Source organism: Tamandua tetradactyla, chromosome 3 (assembly GCF_023851605.1).
Source record: "Tamandua tetradactyla isolate mTamTet1 chromosome 3, mTamTet1.pri, whole genome shotgun sequence".
NCBI lineage: Eukaryota > Metazoa > Chordata > Mammalia > Pilosa > Myrmecophagidae > Tamandua > Tamandua tetradactyla.
Window position 1 is genome coordinate 177,950,719 of NC_135329.1, and position 18,596 is coordinate 177,969,314.

An 18,596-nucleotide genomic window follows, 5' to 3' on the forward strand; every position below is an offset into this window, starting at 1 on the left:
CCTGCGGGTCCCACCAGCAAAAGATGTTGCAGCACTTTTAACTTTGGAAGATTCTCCCTGCTGGGGGTGTGGTGGATACAGAGGAGAGGTTGTAGGCTGGTTTTAATGGCTTCAAATTGCCAAGCCCTGGAGTCTGAATTCCTTGAGGGAGGGATTCCACCTGAGTTGGGCTTCACCCCTCCTCTGAGGAAGGCACAGGTGGGAGACAGCCCTGAAAGCAGTCTGTTTCTGCCTATGCCTGGGGCAGTTGCAGCCCGAGAAGTCTGGTGCTGAATCCAGAGGCTGCCAAGTGTCCGTAGAAATACAACCACTAAAATCTCTGTTTCCTCCCCTTTCCTTTTTTTTTTTGTGAGCCCAATGAGCAACCTCCGCCTTGACCAGGTTTAGAGTCTCTTTCCCTTCCCTCTGGGAAGCCGCCTGTGGGAGAGGGGCACTGGGCACCAGCCGCCGCAGCTTGGGGAACTCACGGTTTTGGGGAGGTTCGCAACTGGTCCAGCTGGTCCAGACCAGGGTACGCTGTGTGTCTGGTCACTGACGTGACTCCAGGAGCTGGTGTTTACTGTTTCTGGTTATTTAGTAGTTGTTCTGGAGGACGAACTAAAATGCGCACATTGCTAAGCTGCAATCTTGGCCCCTATTCATATCTTTAGCCCATTTTACAATTGGGCTGTTTGTTCTTTTGTTGTTGAGTTGTATGCTTTCTTTGTGTATACAGAAATCAAACCTTTGTCTGATACGTGATTTCCAAATGTTTTTCTTCTGGGGAGCTGGCTGCTTCTTCACCTTTTGAGAAAGTCTTTTGAGGTGCTGAAGCATTTGATTTTGAGGAGTTCCCATATATCTACTTTTTCTTTTGTTGTTTGTGCTTTGGGTGTAAAGTTTAGGAAGCTACCTCCTATTACTAGGTCTTGAAGATGTTTTCCTACATTTTCTTCTATAAGCTTTGTGGTGGCAGTTCTTATATTTAGGTGTTTGATCCACTATGAGTTAATTTTTGTGAAGAGTGTAAGATAGGGGTCCTCTTTCATTCTCTTGGCTATTGGTCCAGTTCTTCTATGCCCAATTATTGAAAAGACTATTTTGTTGCAGTTCAGAGGATTTGGAGGCCTTGTCAAAAATCAGTTGACCATAGATTTGGTGGTCTATTTCTGCACTCTGGATTTGATTCCATTGGTCAATGCTTCTGTCTTTGTGCCAGTACCATGCTGTTTTGACCACTGTGGCTTTATAATAGGTTTTAAAGTCAGGGCATGTTAAACCTCCCACTACATTCTTCTTTTTTAGGATGCTTTTAGCTATTAGGTGTCTCTTTCCCTTCCAGATGCATTTGGTAATTAGTTTTTCCAAATCTTCAAAGTTGGATATTGAAATTTTGATTGGTGCTTTGTTGAATCTGTAGATGAACTTAGGAAGAATTGACATCTTAACTATATTTAGCCTTCCTGTCCCTGAACAGGGAATGTCTTTCCCCCTATTTAGATCTTCTTTGGTTTCTTTTAGCAATGTTATGTGGTTTTCTGTGTACAAGTCCTTTATGTCCCTAGTTGAGTTCATTCCTAAATATTTGATTCTTTTAGTTGTTGTTTTGAATGGAATTTTTTCCTTAACTGACTCCTCAACTAGGTCATTGCTTATGTATAGAAATGTTACTGATTTTTGCACATTAATTTTATATCTCACCCTCTGCCTGAATCTATTTATTAGTTCATGTAACTTTGCTGTAGAATTCTCAGGCTCTTCCAAGGGTAGTATCATATCATCTGCAAATAATGAGACTTTTACTTCTTCCATTTCAATTTGAATGCCTTTTATTTCTTGTCCTGCCTGATTGCTCTAGCTAGAACTTCTAGCACAATGTTGAATAATAGTGGTGACAGTGGGTATCCTTGTCTTGTACCTGATTTTAGGGGGAAGGCTTTCAGTCTCTTTCCATTGAGTATGATGCTGGCTATTGTTTTTTTCATATAGTCCCTTTATCATATTGAGGTAGTTACCTTTGATTCCTATCTTTTGGAGTGTTTTTTATCAAAAAAGGCTGCTGAATTTTGTCGAATGCTTTTTCAGCGTCAGTCAACATGATCATGTGATTTTTCCCTTTTGATTTGTTAATGTACTATATTACATTAATTGATTGTCTGGTGTTGAACCATCTTTGCATTCCTAGTATAACCCCCGCTTGGTCAACACATTCTTTTAATGTGTTGTTGGATTTTATTTGCTAATATTTTGTTAAGAATTTTTGCATCTGTGCTCATTAGGGAGATTGGCCTATTGTTTTCCTTTCTTATAGCATCTTTACCTGCTTTTGGTATTAAAATTATATTAGCGTCACATAATGAGTTAGGTAGAGTTCCTTCTTCCTCAATTTTTTGGAAATGTTTGAGCAGGATTGGTGTTAATTCTTTCTGAACTGTTTGATGAAATTCTCCTGTGAAGCCATTTGACTCTGGGTTTTTCTTTGTAGGAAGATGCTTGATGACTGATTGAATCTCTTTACTTGTGATTGGTTTGTTGAGATCTTCTATTTTTTCCTGAGTTACTGTAGCTTGTTTGCGTATTTCCAGGAATTTGTCCATTTCATCTAAGTTGTCTAGTTTGTTGGCATACAGTTGTTCATAGTATCCTCTTATGATTTCTTTTATTTCTTCAGGGTCTGTAGGGGTTACACAACCCTTATCGTTTCTGATTTTGTTTGTTTGCATCCTCTCTCTTTTTTTCTCTGTCAGTCTTGCTAGTGGTCCATCAATTTTATTGTTTTTCTCAAAGAACCAACTTTTGGTTTTATTGATTTTCCATTTTTCTTTTGTTCACCCATTCATTTATCTCTGCTTTAATCTTTGTTATTTCTCTTCTATTTGCTTTGGGGTTAGTTTGCTGTTCTTTCTCAAGTTCCTCCAGGTGTGTTGTTAAGTCTTCAATTTTTGCTCTTTCTTGTTTTTTAATATAGGCATTTAGGGCAATAAATTTCCCTATCAGCACAGCCTTTGCCACATCACAAAAGTTCTGATAAGTTGTATTCTCATTTTAATTAGTCTCTAGATAGCTACTAATTTCTCTAGCCATTTCTTCTTTGACCCACTGGTTCTTTAAGAGTGTGTTATTTAATCTCCATACGTTTGTGAATGTTTTCATTCTTTGGTGGTTATTGAGATCTAGCTTCAACTCATTGTTATCAGGGAGAGTGCTTTGAATAATTTCAATTTTTTTTAATTTATAAAGACTTGTTTTTTGCCCCAGCATATGATCTATCCTGGAGACTGTTCCATGAACACTAGAGAAGAATGTATATCCTTGTGTTTTGGAGTGCAATGACCTATAAATGTCTATTAGGTCTAATTCATTTACCAAATTATTTAACTTATCTGTTTTCTGTTGATCTTTTGTCTGGTTGTTCTATTTATAGAGGAGAGTGATGTATTGGAGTTTTCTCTTATTATTGTTGAAACATCTATCACTCCCTTCAGTTTTGCCAATGTCTGCCTCGTGTACTTTGGAGATCCTTGATTGGGGGCATAAACATTTATGATTGTTATATCTTCTTGATGAATTGACCCTTTAATTAGTATATAGTGTCCTTCTTTGCCTCTTATGATGTCTTTGTATTTAAAGTCTATTTTTCCTGATATTAGTATTGGTACCTCTGCTTTCATTTGGTTAGAACTTGCATGGAAAATCTTTTTCCATCTTTTCACATTCAGTCTATTTGTATCTTTGTGTCTAAGATGAGTCTCTTGAAGCAGCATATAGCTGGATTATATTTCTTAATCTTTTTTGCCAATCTGCATCTTTTAATTGGGAAGTTTAGTTCGTTAATATTCAAAGTGATTACAGAAAAAAAATTTATGAATCCATCATGTTATCTTTTTTTTGTCAGATCTGTATATTCTTTTCCCTCTTTCTCTTTTTATCCTTTAAATTACCCTTATTGGTACTCTTCAGTTCTGTGCCCTCTTCCTGACCTCCGTCCTTTTTTTTTGTCAACAGGAAGAACTCCTTATAGTATTCCTTGTAGGGCCAGTCTCTTGTTGACAGATTCTTTCAGGACTTCTTTGTCTGTGAAAGCTTCAATCTCTCCCTCAGTTTTGAAGGGCAGTTTGGCTGGGTACAGAATTATTGACTGGAAGTCTTTCTTTTTCAGGATCTTGAATATATCATACCACTGCCTTCTCACTTGTAGGGTGCAAGTTGTGTAGTCTGAACTCAGTCTTATGTGGTTTTCTTTGTATGTAGTAGATTGTTTTTCTCTTGCCACTTTCAGAATTTTCTGCTGCTTTTCAATATTTGGCAGACTGATTAGTATGTGTCTTGGGGAAGGCCAGTTTGGATTTATTCTGCTTGGAGTTCATTGGGTTTCTTTGACTTGTATATTTATGTCTGTATAAGGGGGCTAGGAAGTTTTCCCCCATTATATCCTCAACTACTCTTCCTAGCCCTTTACTCATCTCTTTTCCTTCTGGGACATCAATGATTCTTATATTTGTGCTCTTTGTTTTGTCTATCATTTCCCTGAGATTTGATTCAAAATTTTCTTTCTTTTTTTGGCCATTTGCTGTTTTGAGTCTTTGAAGGTAGTTATCCTGTCCTCTATATTGTCTATTCTTTCTTTTGTCTCTTCAAATCTGGTGTTGTGCCTCTAGTATGTTTTTTATTTGGTCAACAGAATCTTTAATCTCTGTGAAATCTGCTGTTTTTCTATTTATTCTTTCCGATTCCCCTTTATGCTTTTCTACTGTCTTCTTGATCTCCTTTATGTTTTTTGTCATCCCACTTATTTTATTAAGTAGAGTTATATGAACATCTTTGATTAATTATTCCAATGTCTGTGTCTCCTCTGGTGTTTTAATTTGGTCATTAGGTAGGGCTCTATCTGTCTTCATTGTGAAATGCTTTGTGATCTTCTGTTTTCCTCACATGTAAATATCTTGATTGATTTACTTTGGGGGTTGATTTCTTTCAGTAGTCTAAGGCCTTGTATTTGCAGGATTAATGTGCAGCAGGGAGCATGGTATGGGGCAAGGCATAACTGTGTGGTGATTTTTTTCAGGCCAGGTATAGGCAAGGTTGGGAATGTTACAGTGGTACTTGTGCATGTGGGCACTCAGTGGCCAGCGAGGATGTAGCTGTGTGGGTGCACCAACTGCTGTGTGCTGGTCAAGGGCACAGTGCTCTTTGTGTGCATGCATAGAGCTGTGGGAGCAGGTTGGTGTTAGGCCTACATTTGTTGGGGGCACATGTGACCCAGCTGTGCAGATTAGCACTTTCTCATAGCTAGGAAGTGCCACTGAGGTCGACGCGCATGTGCAGTTCTAGGACTGCTGTAAACTGATGTTCCCAGAGCTGAATGACGTGACTGGGGGCCCTTGCGCATGCGCATGTCTACGAGTGCTGTAAACTGAATTTACCAGAGCTGAAGGACTTGACTGTGGTCCGTGCGTGTGAGTGGGTCTAGGAGTGCCATAAACTAATGCACAAAGATCAGGGGGGGAGTGGTGAGGCTGTGTGACACTATAGATAGAGGGCGGGGCTGGCCTGGGTATGGAAGTTAGCACGTGTAGCCTGTATATGTTGGGAACAGCCTTCAGGGAACAGGGAGGGGAAGGTAGTGCTCAGGAGGAGTGCAGGAGAGGTGGTTGGGCTGCACTTAGGGTAGGGTGTATAGGGCAGTGGGGCAGGGGTACTTGATGTGCCATGAATAGGAGCAGGTGAAGGGATTCTGTGAGTGGGGTGTAGGGTGAGTCGCAGGTCACGGGGCTTCACTGGTGAGGTTAATGCATTCAAGGAACATGGCTTGGCTTACTTCCTAGTGCTCATTTCCTATCTGTTCACTCCCGTATGCTCTGTGCCTCCACGCCAGGCTGCAGCTTTCTGCTTCTAAGTTCCTCAGCCTCTGTGGTGGCGAGGAACCATGGCTGTCCTGTGTTGTGGAGAAGATTCTCCCAGGTCAATTGCACTCTTGAATCGCTATCTCAATCGCCCTCCAGTTCCTTCTTTAATTTTTCCATGAAGCAGGGCTGAACTCGACCTACTCTATCCAGCTATCTTTAACTGAATTTTATATATTTCACATAAAATGGATGGATTTCAAAAAATCGCTTGCCTCTATAAAGAAATATGTAGTTTTATTTGATACATCTGATTTATTTTCTTTATGTTCTTTCCTGACACGTCCTTCAGCTTTGGTAAATTCAGTTTATGGCACTCGTAGGCATGCGCATGCGCAAGGGCCCCCAGTCACGTCATTCAACTCTGGGAATGTCAGTTTACAGCAGTCCTAGAACTGCACATGCACATGGACCTCAGTGACACTTCAATTTTAGGAAAGATAAATATTATTTTTTTTGTAGCATGGCATTGTGAATGATTTTATATATCTTTTTGTTGAATAATTTTGTCTTGTGAATTTTGTCAGCTTAGTATAAAATTTAACTTTTTAATAAATGAGCTTTCTTTTAGGAAGAAAAATATATAGACTTTCTAATTTAGATTTATATTCTAAGAAAAAGTAATAATGATATACTTTTATGCTAAGCTTTAATTTTATTATTATTTGATACACAAGTTAATTGTAAGAAAAATTAGAAAATACAGATATGTAGAAAGAATAAAAATTACTCAAAATCTCATTATTCAGGGAATTTTAGTTAAGGTACTTTTTAGATGTGATTCGAAAGTTTCAATTAATTATATTAGCTACTATAAATCATTAAGATATTAAATTTGAAATACTTCCCCCTAACATGGCCGTGAACATCATTTTAAACTTTCATGCTCCATTAAAATATTAAATAAATTATGATATTTAATAAAAATGTTAAATAATTATATTTAATTAATAGAAATATAGTGATCTGTTTTTCTAAAGAATTCACTTTAGTCTGAGTCAATTAATTTTTGAATGTATGATGTATGTCATGTTATTTACTGTTGTTTCATCCCTTGAATTTTATGTTTCATTATTTCTTGATCACTTGATTGACTTCTCCAAAACCTCTGAAACAGAACTTTCTTTACCTGGCCAGTAGTGTGAAAACTGCAAGATGAACACAAAGTTCATGCAACAACATACATTTTACCTAACATTCCACACAGTGGCTTTCTCAAGTCCTGCTGATTTTAACCATGAATTTTCTATACTATGTTGATTAGACTTGGAACTTCGTTAAAGGATAGTTAGTTAAAATTTAAGAAATTCATGAAGTAAAATTTGAAATCTTTCTTAATAGAGAATTTGACATACTCTAAACCTCTATATAGACTTCAATTACAACGTTTCTTCTGTTTCTTTTAATATGACTTCCAAATGTTTTTCGGAGGTGACAAGCTTTCCTTTCATGAATGTTTTTGTAGTTTTCATGTATTTAATTGACTGATTCCATCTTAGGCATGCTTTTACTGCTAGTGTCAGTTTCCTATTCAGATTGTAGGCCTAGATGTAAGGCAGGGTGCCTGGATGAAGTCATCATAGGTGGGTTGGTAGAAAGGTTTGATCAAGATTTAAAAACCATTCGATCAGGGTTTTAAAAAACGGATAGCGGATTAATAGAGAAGCAGTTCTAGGTGAACATAAGGCATGACCAAAAAAGTACAAGGGAAAAAAGGTTTTAGTATAGATTTGTTTCTGGCAATTAAGTAGCTAGGTTGTTTGGACTAACCATCCCTCTGAAAATAACTCATCTCTAGATACAAAAATCTTAAAAGCATTGGGAAGCTAAAAAAAATAGTGAAGTAGTATGAAGACAAAATTTTAATGCAAGCAGGAGTTAAATGGAGAACGGATGCCATTTTCTGTTGAACTTGAGCTGAGTTTCATGGGTTTATGGGAGGAAAGAAGTCAAAGCCTAGAGATTACCTGGAGCAAAATCTAATAGATATTGTGGTATGGCTCTCAAAGGCTTACACTCTTGGGTAAGGATGAACTAGAAAATATCCACTTCAATTCTCCACCTTCACTAGGGGATTGCAGGGGAAAGTGCTGCTGCTAAGCAGAGCAGAGAGGTGAAAAGTCTTTTAGAGGTTGTTACCAGAAGTTAATTCTTTCATGGATTTGCAAATCAAATTCACCTTTCTTTCTAGGAAAGGCTGAGAAAGCTCTATTGATAGTGCCTGGCAGAAGCAAATTTATGTCCTCTCTGGAAGAAACCTTCATTGTAGACCCCAAGTATTTTCTCAAGGACATGGAGCAACAGATGGTCAGAAATGAATTCACACACACACAAGTGCATTCACACAAGAAAATAGTGCCCATCATTAGATGAATGGATGAAAAAAATGTGGTATACGCACATAATGGAATATTATTCAACTGTAAAAAGGAATGGAATTCTGATGTATGCTACTACAGTATGGATGAATCTTGATGACATAATGTTGAGTGAAATAAGCCAGACACAAAAAGACAAATATTGTATCATCTTGCTTATATGAAATTCTTAGGAGAATCCAAATTTCATAGAATCACCAGGGGCTAGTTTTCTAGTTCATCCTTCCCCAAGGGTGTAAGCCTTTGAGAGCCATCTCTACAGAATTACTTAGGAAAATTTGTGGCTTTAAATATATATAGTAGAAAGAGAAAAATTTGAAAATCAATGAACTGGTCATTTGTGGTAGCTAGCATGTACAATCCCCACCCCACACCTTAGTGTCATCCCCTCTCATGTTATACTAGAGTTGTTCTGTGTGACCAGTGGAATATGACAAAAGTAATGAATGGTATGTCATTTTCAAAATTAGGTTTTAAAAGACACTGTAACTGCCATCTTATTTGCTCTTTTTCTCTTGAATCACCTGCTGTGGCAGGAACCAGCTGCTATGTTGTGAGTAGCCCTTTGGAGAGGCCAATGTGAAGAACTAAAGCCTCTTGTCAGCGTAGCCACCAAGTGAGTGAGTGAGCTTGGAAGTGGATCCACCAGTCCAGTCAATCTTTGATGTGACTGCAGTCTCAGCTCAAGCCACTCTTGGATTCCTGACCCTAGGAAACTTTGTGAAATAATAAATGTTTGTTGTTTTTAGCTGCTAAATTTTAGGGTGATTTGTTATGGGAGAATAGTTAATACAATATCCATTTTAAAAAGATAAAGAACAAAATAAACTCAGAAGAAGGAGAGTGAAGGGGACTGCAGAAATTACTTATAATGAGATAACCATATCTAGGAAATGATGATCATTACTTTCTTATATCACAAAAAGAACCAGATACCATGTACTTCTGAAGAACATATCACCTGTGTAGTGTTTTTGCCAAAAAATTGAACCTAATTGTGCTAAAGTCTCTAGATATAACTACCAGTTCTTAGGAAATACAGGAGACTAAAATAAATGTTACGTGACAAGGATATTCATTCAGTCAGCAAAGTCCATAATGTGAAATTATATATCTCAAATGACCTACTGTCTTCAACGAATACGTATCTGGAAAAAAGATATAGAAGAAACCTATCGATTTAAATTGGCTTAAAAGACATATCACCCAATTGCAGTATATGGACTTTATTTGGTTACTGATCTGATCAAATAAAAAAAAAGTGGTATTTGTAAGTCAGGGAAATTTGAACATGAATTTAATATTTAAACTTAGTTTTAAATTTTATTTTAAATTTAACTTTAATTAAAATAAACCAATTTAAATTTAAATATTTAAATTTTAATAATTAAATTGGAATGACTTTAATATTCAATATTAAGGAAGTACTAATGTTTTTAAAATGTAATAGTCATAATTTAAAAAGAGAACTTCTTTTTTAGAGATAAATACTGAAATATTTATGGATGAAGTGAAATGATATCTGGATTTATTCAAAGTAATATAGTTGGGGGGATGCAGATACAGGTGAAAGAAGATGGGTCATGCATTGGTAATTGTTGGGTCATATTATTCTCTCTACTTTTATATATGTTTGATTTTTTTTAATAAAATGTTTTTAGAAAGCAGAATTAATTCAATCATTAAAAATAAAACATGTAATGAAAAATTTCAACCAAATAAAAAAATTGATTTCTTGGTAAGACTAATGGACTCGCGTTGAGAAAAAAAGGCTTGTGGGCCTGTGTTTGGGAAATTTCATATTATTTCCATTTCATCTTATCCAATTTATCAGGCACATTTCTTCTTAAGACATTCTGTAATTAACAGTCTTATTTAAATTTGCTTATGTAGTGCTACTCAAGGTTATTTGAGCACAAATGTTTTTTTTTTTTTCAGATCTCATTTATATCATCTACACAACATTGGGTAGCATACTTGCTTAGGAAATGCTGACTTCTCCAGACTTCTAAGCCCACATACCCATCCCACTGCTTCCTGTCATTTTCGCACTGGAACATATTTCACACTGGAAATATTGTACATCATTGAACATATCTTGCTGTTTTCTTTCTGTCTGAAATTCCTCTTTTCCCCCCACACATCACTTCCTGCTTCTTTGAAAAACTTTTGAGTTCTTCTTCTACTTAGTTACCTCCACTATTGCAGAGTTAATGACTCACTTTTCATAACTATTATACTTGCTATTTTGCATTTATCTGTTTATGCCTTTCTTTTCTTTTGGCTCATAAACATTTTGAGGTTAAGATTTTCCTTTATATTTTTTCATATTCATAGAGTCTAGCATTATCCCTGGTTGGTACACAGTTGGCAGTATTAAGTGTTAATTGCAGTAGCAAAGATTCTATTAGAAGAACTTGAGGACTAGTTTGAAAAACTAATCACCACTTAATAATCTTCCTGTTGGGAAAATTTATCTTCTTTGGTAGGATTCTTAGAAAATATATAAAAGGTTGATTTACTTCCTAACTTTTAAATGTGACTGCCCAGCTGTGACTGCAGTTGAAATATGTGTCTCACAGTTTGTAGTTTTAGAACTTGAAGGAATACCATAACCCAAATATAATTGCCATGTAGGAAGAAATGTGCCACAGTCTTTGGGGAGAAAGTATTGCCTTACTGATATCTAAATTTTGAGCTTCTAGCCACAAAACAGTGACCTAGTAAATCACCATTGTTTAAATCAACCCATTGTATGGTATTTGTTTTAGCAACTGGGAAACTAAAACATTTTTGGTACTGCAAAGTGAGGAGCTGCCATGACTACCAAAAAATGTGGAAAGAACTTTGGAATTGGGTAATGGGTAGAGGCTCGAAGAATGGTGAGGTGCTTGGTAGGAAAAGCCCAGACAGCTCTGAAGAGACTTGGTGGAAATATGGGTGTTAAATGTACTTCCAGTGAAACCTTAGAAGGAGATGATAAATGTGTTATTGGAAATTGTAAGAAAGATGATCCTTATTATATTGTCTGTGAACTTGATACAATTATGTTCTGATGTAGAAATTGAAAATAGAACTTGTAAGCAATGAACTTGGTTATTTAGCTGAGGAGATTTATGAGCTAAGTGTGGAAGGTACAACATTGCTTCTCCATGTAGCTTTATAGTAAGATGTGAGGGGAAAGGAACAAGCTGAGAACTGAACTCTTAAGCACAAAGAAACCAGAAATTGATGGTTTGGAAAATTCTCAGCCTAACCAGGTAGCATGCTCTGAGACGAGGGCCAGAAGTGGCTCTATTGGACCTCTTTGAATTTTACAAGAAGTGAGTCTCCAGTAGACAGGGCTCCACATGGTGAAGGTTTTACTGAACAACCCTTTGGTAAAGAGAGTGTGACTGGTCATGAATCCAGTTAGCCATTTCAATGGAAGTCAGAACTGGAAATGCAGTTATCTTGGAAGGATCTGTAGAAAGGTCTATCATGTGGTCTGTTGAACTCACTTGAACTACCCACAAAGCTAATGGTAACCAACATATGTTTTGAACATTCACTAAATACTAGTCATTGCTGAGTGCTTTACATACATTATTTCATTAGTACTCTCAACAACCATATAATGTAGGAAATATCTTCATTTAATAGATGAAGAATAGCTCAGAGAGATGAAGTCACTTGTCCAAAGTCACACAGCAAATTCAAAGGGATTTCAATAAAATAAACATTAGGTGGCAAGGAGGATCATAAAATATTTAAATATGTTTATGTATAGTATGGAACATTCCTGTTTTCTGGGAGTTTCCTGATTTAGGCACAAAGTTGGCTATCAGAATAAGATTAATATTTATCGAACACATACTATATGCTATGTTAGGCTATTTAATTTTTATTACGTCCCTGTAAATTATGTATAATTATCCTCATTTTATAGAGGAAGACAGGATTGTGAAGACATAGGGTGACTTATTCAAGATAAGTGACAAAGCAGGAATTAAAGTCCACATAATTTGCCACCAGCACTTATACAGTACTTAATACATATGTGTTAATACATAAATATTATACAAATGGGAGATAGACTATACTGTGGTGTTTCAATACACCAAATTTGTATTAACCATGAAAGTCACAGTGTGAGGCTTAATATTTTTTTCTGGGTGTGTGGAGATCTTCCTTTTTATGGCCATTTGGTAGCAAAGTATGATCCTCTAAGGTTGGCTGTATGGAATGTACCTATTTTTTTCATTAAATTCTTTTTGAACTTGAGTTTACTGATCTTGACTAAGCTCTCCTTTTCTTTTTGTCTACTAAAGCTCCATTTTACTCGGGCTCACAGTTCAAAGGTAGTGTATTGTATTAAGAGCTTATACTGGATTTATATAACCTTGCATTTTAATCCTAGCACTATCAATTAATGAGTCATATGAGCTTGGACTAATTATATAACATTAGGGTTCCTTTTTCTAGCCTGTAAAGTGGAGAAAGTGAAACCTACCTCTCTGGATAATGTTAAGGCATAAATGGAATGATGTTTTTTTAAAAAAATGGCTGCTATAGTTCCTACCTAGTATGTGGCAGAGGCTCAAAAAATTTGTAACTGCTTTACTTCTTACTAAATCTTTCAAGTATAAATACCATTTCTTTCCCTAATAGTTGCTCAATATCTTAGGGGAGCTGTTTACTTGCCAAACATTTTGTAGTACAGATTTAGACCGAATCAGATACCATAGAGTTCCTAAGTAAAATGTGAAAAGAAATGCATTATATACTTATGGCATTGTGTGACTTTTCTCTCTAACTTTTACAGAGAGAAAATCCTTTCTTTCATTAGAAAGGAACAATAATTAGGAAAACTCTGGCCACTTCTCTTTCTGGAGTTCTTTCCTGAATGGATGGATGGATGAATGAATGAATGAATGAATGACATTCTAGTTGGAGGTGAAAAAAGCAAGTAATGAAACCCTTGGGAAAATTTCTCCTCAGAGGTAGTTTTTATTTGAAATATTTCCATCTTCTTGTTTCTCAGTGATTATATAGATTGTGACAATTTATGGGCTGATTTTGAAACAGTATATTAATAGAAAAATAACAAACACACAGAAGGTCAGCAGTCCCTGCATGTTCTGGGAACATTCTTTTAGATCCTTGTGTGTAGTGTAATGCTTTTATTTTAGAGAAATAAATTACTTGAGGTCCCTTTATCCAAGAGCAATGTTTAAGCAATGATATTTAATGACTAAGGACCTAAGACTCCTGAGTAACATGTTGATGAAATTTGACTGTAGTAAAAAAGTGTTAAGGCTTTTATGCATTAAAGGCCATTATCAAGAAAGTAAAAAGACAACCTCAGAATGGGAAAAAATAATTGCAGAGCATATATCTGATAAGGATTATAATCCAGAATATATAAAGAACACCCCTACAGCTCCAAAACAGAAAGACAAATAGCCCAATTAAAAAGTGGGCAAAAGAATTGAGTGGATATTTTTTCAAAGAAGTATACGAACGACCAATAAACGGATGGGAAGATGCTCAACATCGTTATACAGTAGGGAAATGCAAATCAAAACCACAGTGGGATACCAATTTACACCCACTAGGATGGCTGTTATTTAAAAAAAAAAAAAGCATTGGTGAGTATACAGAGAAATTGGAACTCTGTTGCATTGCTGGTGGGAATATAAAATGGTGTAGCCACTGTGGAAAACAGTTTGGCAGTTCCTCAAAAAGTTAAATGGAATTACCATATAATTTGGCAGTTCAACGCCTATGTATATATCCCAAAGGATTGAAAGCAGGGATTTAAAACAAATAAGTTTTACAGCAGTGTTCATAGCAGCTTTATTCAACAATAGCTTAAAAGTGAAAATAGCCCAAGTATCCATTGACAGATAAATGATAAACAAAATGTGGTCTGTACAAACAATGGAATATTATTCAGCCATAAAAAGGAATGGAGTTCTGATACATTCTACAACATGGATGAACCTTGAAACATCTTGTTGAGTGAAACAAAACAAAAACAAAAGGACAAATATTGTATAATTTCACTTATATGATACACCTAGAGTAAGCAAATTCACAGCGATAGAAAATAGATTCAAGGCTTCAAGGGACTTGGAGAAGGGGTTATGGAGAGTTATTACTTAATGGGTACAGAGTTTTGTTTTTGGGTGATGAAAAAATTTTGGTATTGGATGGTGGTAATGGTAGCACAACATTGTAAATATAATTAAGGCCACTTAAAAATAGTTAAAATGGAAAATTTTAGAGTATAAATTACCATATACATGTTTGGAGTGTACAAGTTTAAACTATAAATTTTAAACTGTAGTGTGAAATAAATAGCATTGCATTTACTTTTTTCCAAGGCACAGTGTTCTAATAAAAATTGTAAAATTTCATAAAAATTAACATTTTTGTCAAAACACTATATTCTACCTATATCTGAATCTACGTAGTTCATTATTTAAATGATTAAAATAATTAATGGTAAAAATAAAAATAGTATGTCCAGATGATAAAATGTACATATTTTTGTGAAATGTGAAAAGTTTTGATTCATGTAAACATTTGAGAGTACAGACTCCTCCTGAAATGGAAGCATTATCCTAATAAAAAAATAGAAAATTTCCGGCGGGCCGCGGTGGCTCAGCGGGCAAAGTGCTTGCCTGCTATGCCGGAGGACCTCGGTTCGATTCCCGGCCCCAGCCCATGTAACAAAAACGGAGAAACAGAATACAATAAAACAAGAAAATGTTTAAAAATGTTTCCCTTTCTTCCTTCCTTCCTTCCTTCCTTCTCTCTGTCTTTCCTTTAAAAAAAAAAAAAAAAAAAAAAAAAAAAAAAAATAGAAAATTTCCATTCTATTTCAAGAAAGTTCCTTTTGTGCTCCTAGCCATTTATCCGATTTATTTTTTGTAACCTGCTCTAGAGTTTCATATAAAAATAAACAAATAAATAAACAAGGTGTATGCTTTGATATCTAACAACTTTTGCTCAACTCTTTTGAAATTTATATTTGTTGTTTGTATTAACAGTTCATTTGTTTTGCTGAATAGTATGCCATTGTATAAATATAGAACAATTTTTTAGTCCATTAACCTTTTGTTGGATTTTTGGTTTGTTTCCAGTCTTTGGCTATTAAGATAAAGCTGCTATGAACATTTTTATGCAAGTCTTTTTGTGGATATATGTTTTCATTTCTGTAGAGAGAAGTGACTAGGCCATATGGTATATGTAGGTTTAACTTCATAAGAAACTACCAAAGTGTTTTCTAAATTATTATACCATTTCATAATCTCACCAGTAATATATGAGTATTCCAATTATCCCACATCTTCACCAGCACTTGGTATGGTCAGTCTTTTATATTTTAACCATTCTAGTGGGTGTGTAATCGTGTCCAATTAATTATAATTGCACTTCCCTGGATAACTAATGGTGTTGAGCAGATTTTCATGTATTTGCCTATTCATTATTTCCTTTCCTTCTGTGAAGTGTCTGAGCTTTTTGACCATTTTTTAGTTGAGTTGTTTGCTCTTGTTACTGATTTGTAGGAGTTCTTTATATATTTTGTGTACAAGTCCTCTGTAAGATATATATATATGTTGAGAATGTTTTCCAAGTATGAGACTTGCATTTTCATTTTCCAGTAATGTCTTTTGAGTAGAAGTTTTTAATTTTGATTAGGACCAATTACCAATTTTTTATTTTTAGTTCTTAATTTTTGTAGCTAAGAAATCATTACCTTCCCCAAGATTACAAAATTATTTACCCATATTTTCTTCTAAAAGAATTTGGTTTTAATTTTTATATTTAGGTTAATAATCCATCTCTAATTTGATTTTACTTATGGAGTTTACACTGCCCATTAATTCTCTGGACAGATATTTACTGAGTGCAAGGCACTTTTCAAGGCCCTAGTGAATAGAACAAAAAGATAAAAATTCCTGCCTGTGTGAAGGCTACATTCTAGTGGAAGTTGTAGATAAACAGTAAACAGATAGAGAATGTTAAAAGGTGTAAAGGACCATGGGGTGAGGTAGGGACAGAATAGGGTAAGGTAAAAGGCAGTGAGAAGGGCCACGGTGGCTCAGCAGGCAAGAACGCTTGCCTGTCATGCCAGAGGACCCGGGTTCGATTCCTGGTGCCTGCCCATGTATTAAAAAAAAAAAAAGGCAGTGAGAAGATTTGCAATTTTAAAATATGGTGGTAAAAGTAGGCCTCATTGAGAATGTTATTTAAGGTATGCCTTGGAGAAGATGAAGGGTTAGCCATTCAGTATTCAGGGAAAGAATATTCTGGGCAGAGAATGCAGTACAAAGAAAGACCTTAAGGAAGGAGTATGTCTAGCATGTCCCAAGAACAGCTAGAAGGCCTGTAGTGATGGATAAGGTAGTAAGTGGTACAGGGTACTAGTGGATAAGGTTATAGTGATATAGTAGAGGAGATTGTTCAGAACTTTGTAGGATGTTAAGACATTAGCTCTTCTCCAAGTGAGATGGGGGCCATTTGTAGGTTCTTATTACACTTAATACACATTTTAAAACAGCATTTATGTCTTCCTAAATACCACTTAAAGGCTTAATGTTGCTTCTTTATGTTTATCATTTTGTATTTGCTTAACAGAAGCAAAAGTATTTTTTTTTCCCCTGACAGGTATGTTTAATATGATAATGGCTTTCTTATTTCAGAAGGATCCAGATTACCTGAAGCTATGGTTGGACAATTTTGTTTCTAGCTATGAGCAATTCTTAGATATTGACTTTGAGAAGCTGCCTACCAGGTATGTAGAAATGCACTAATTTCTTAACCTTACATGAGTCCATTTTTGGCACAAAGATTTCATTCATGACATATTACAAAGATGGTAATATGCATGTATAACACTCTTGCTTAACCCTTCCTTCACGGCAGACATTACTAATTGATCACCACAGTCTGTATGGCTGATATCAGACTTGGCTTCTAAAAGCTACTACTTTAGTGAGCCATAATTGTTAATGGGCATGCAAGCTGAAACTTATTTACCATTTCTGGCCTTAGAGTAGGGTCTTAGGAAACAACTTGTAGGAGGTGAAGTATTCATATTTTTTCAAATTAGATTTAAAAATCACAAAATGGAGAAAAATTCAAATTATATGGAAGGGTACAGCTAAAAGTATGAATCACTCTTCCATTTCTCCACTTACCACCATTCCCCCACTCACAGTTCCCAGGCCTACCCCCCAGATACTGTTTTTTTCTGTATCTGAGAGCTTTGTTACGAACTAATAATTGTTAGGCAGGCAAGAAGTTAGCTGGGATAAGAAGCAATAGAAATAAAGAAAGGATTTTAGCCACCTAAAGAGTTCCATTTATAGAGATGTGTTAAGGCAGGGATGGGGTATGGGCAATGACTGATGATGAGAGAAGAGTGTCTAGATAACCAAAAAACTGCTTGGAGGCAAGTGTGTTTGCAGTTTTGGGATGGATGTAGGCAGTGAGAGAGTGGGAAATACAGGAGAATTGAGTCTGGAAAATCAAATAGGGGCCAGATCATGAAGAACCATGCATGCAATTCTAATGGAGTTTAATTTTTTGTTATGGAGGATATGGGCTGTTACTAAAGAATTTTCTGCATTAGAACAACATGATCATAGGAGATGGGGCCAAGATAGTGGCTTAGTGAGGTGTGGGATTTAGTTCATCCTTCAGAGCAGCTAGTAAATAGCCAGGAACAGTACAGAACAACTAACTGCTGGGGCCACGTCAGTGACCAGACACACAGCATGCCACAGTCTGGACAAGCTGACCGGCTACAAGCCAACCAAGAACCATGAGTCCCCCAAGTCACGGAGCCAGCACCCCTCGCCCACAGGCTGCTTCCCAGAGGGAAAAGGAAAGAGACTTTACTAGCAGTAGGGATTGAGCACAACCAAGCTTCAACTGTGGAATTAAGTAACAAATTCTGACTACTAAAAATAAGCCCTCAGCTCCGCTGAACCTTCAGTAAAAGCTGAGGTTGCTGGTTTTTGCCCCAGCGCAGATTGGGCAGGGCTGATGGGAAAAGAAAAAAGAAAAAAAAGAGGTTCTTTGAATTGGACAGCACATAATACTTGAAAGGGTCTGGGCCCTGAAGGAAAGGAGGGGGCTTATGGAACCTGGAGAGATACAGAGCAACATACCAACATAAGCTCTTGATTGGCAAACCCAAAGAATGGGCGTCCTGCTCTGAAAAGGAGTTTTCTTTTTCTTTTTTGTGGTTGTGTTTCTATAGCTTCACTAGTGTTTGGATACAGCTGCAGGGCTTCTCGGGCTCCAACTGCCCCAGGTATAGGCAGAATTAAGCTTGCTT

General features: G+C 36.2%; 1 protein-coding gene across 20 annotated transcripts in view; it reads left to right on the forward strand.

The window, feature by feature from the left end:
• The window catches only part of NBEAL1 (neurobeachin like 1), a 312,588-nt gene that overhangs the window by 20,666 nt on the left and 273,326 nt on the right, over positions 1–18,596 (forward strand). For 19 of the 20 annotated variants that reach the window (XM_077154757.1, XM_077154758.1, XM_077154760.1 and 16 more), the window contains one exon: positions 16,954–17,045. The exons of the other annotated variant lie outside the window; for it this stretch is intronic. In XM_077154757.1, coding sequence (XP_077010872.1) covers positions 16,954–17,045 — 92 coding nt within the window. The remainder of the gene's footprint in view (positions 1–16,953; positions 17,046–18,596) is intronic. 20 annotated transcript variants of the gene reach the window in all.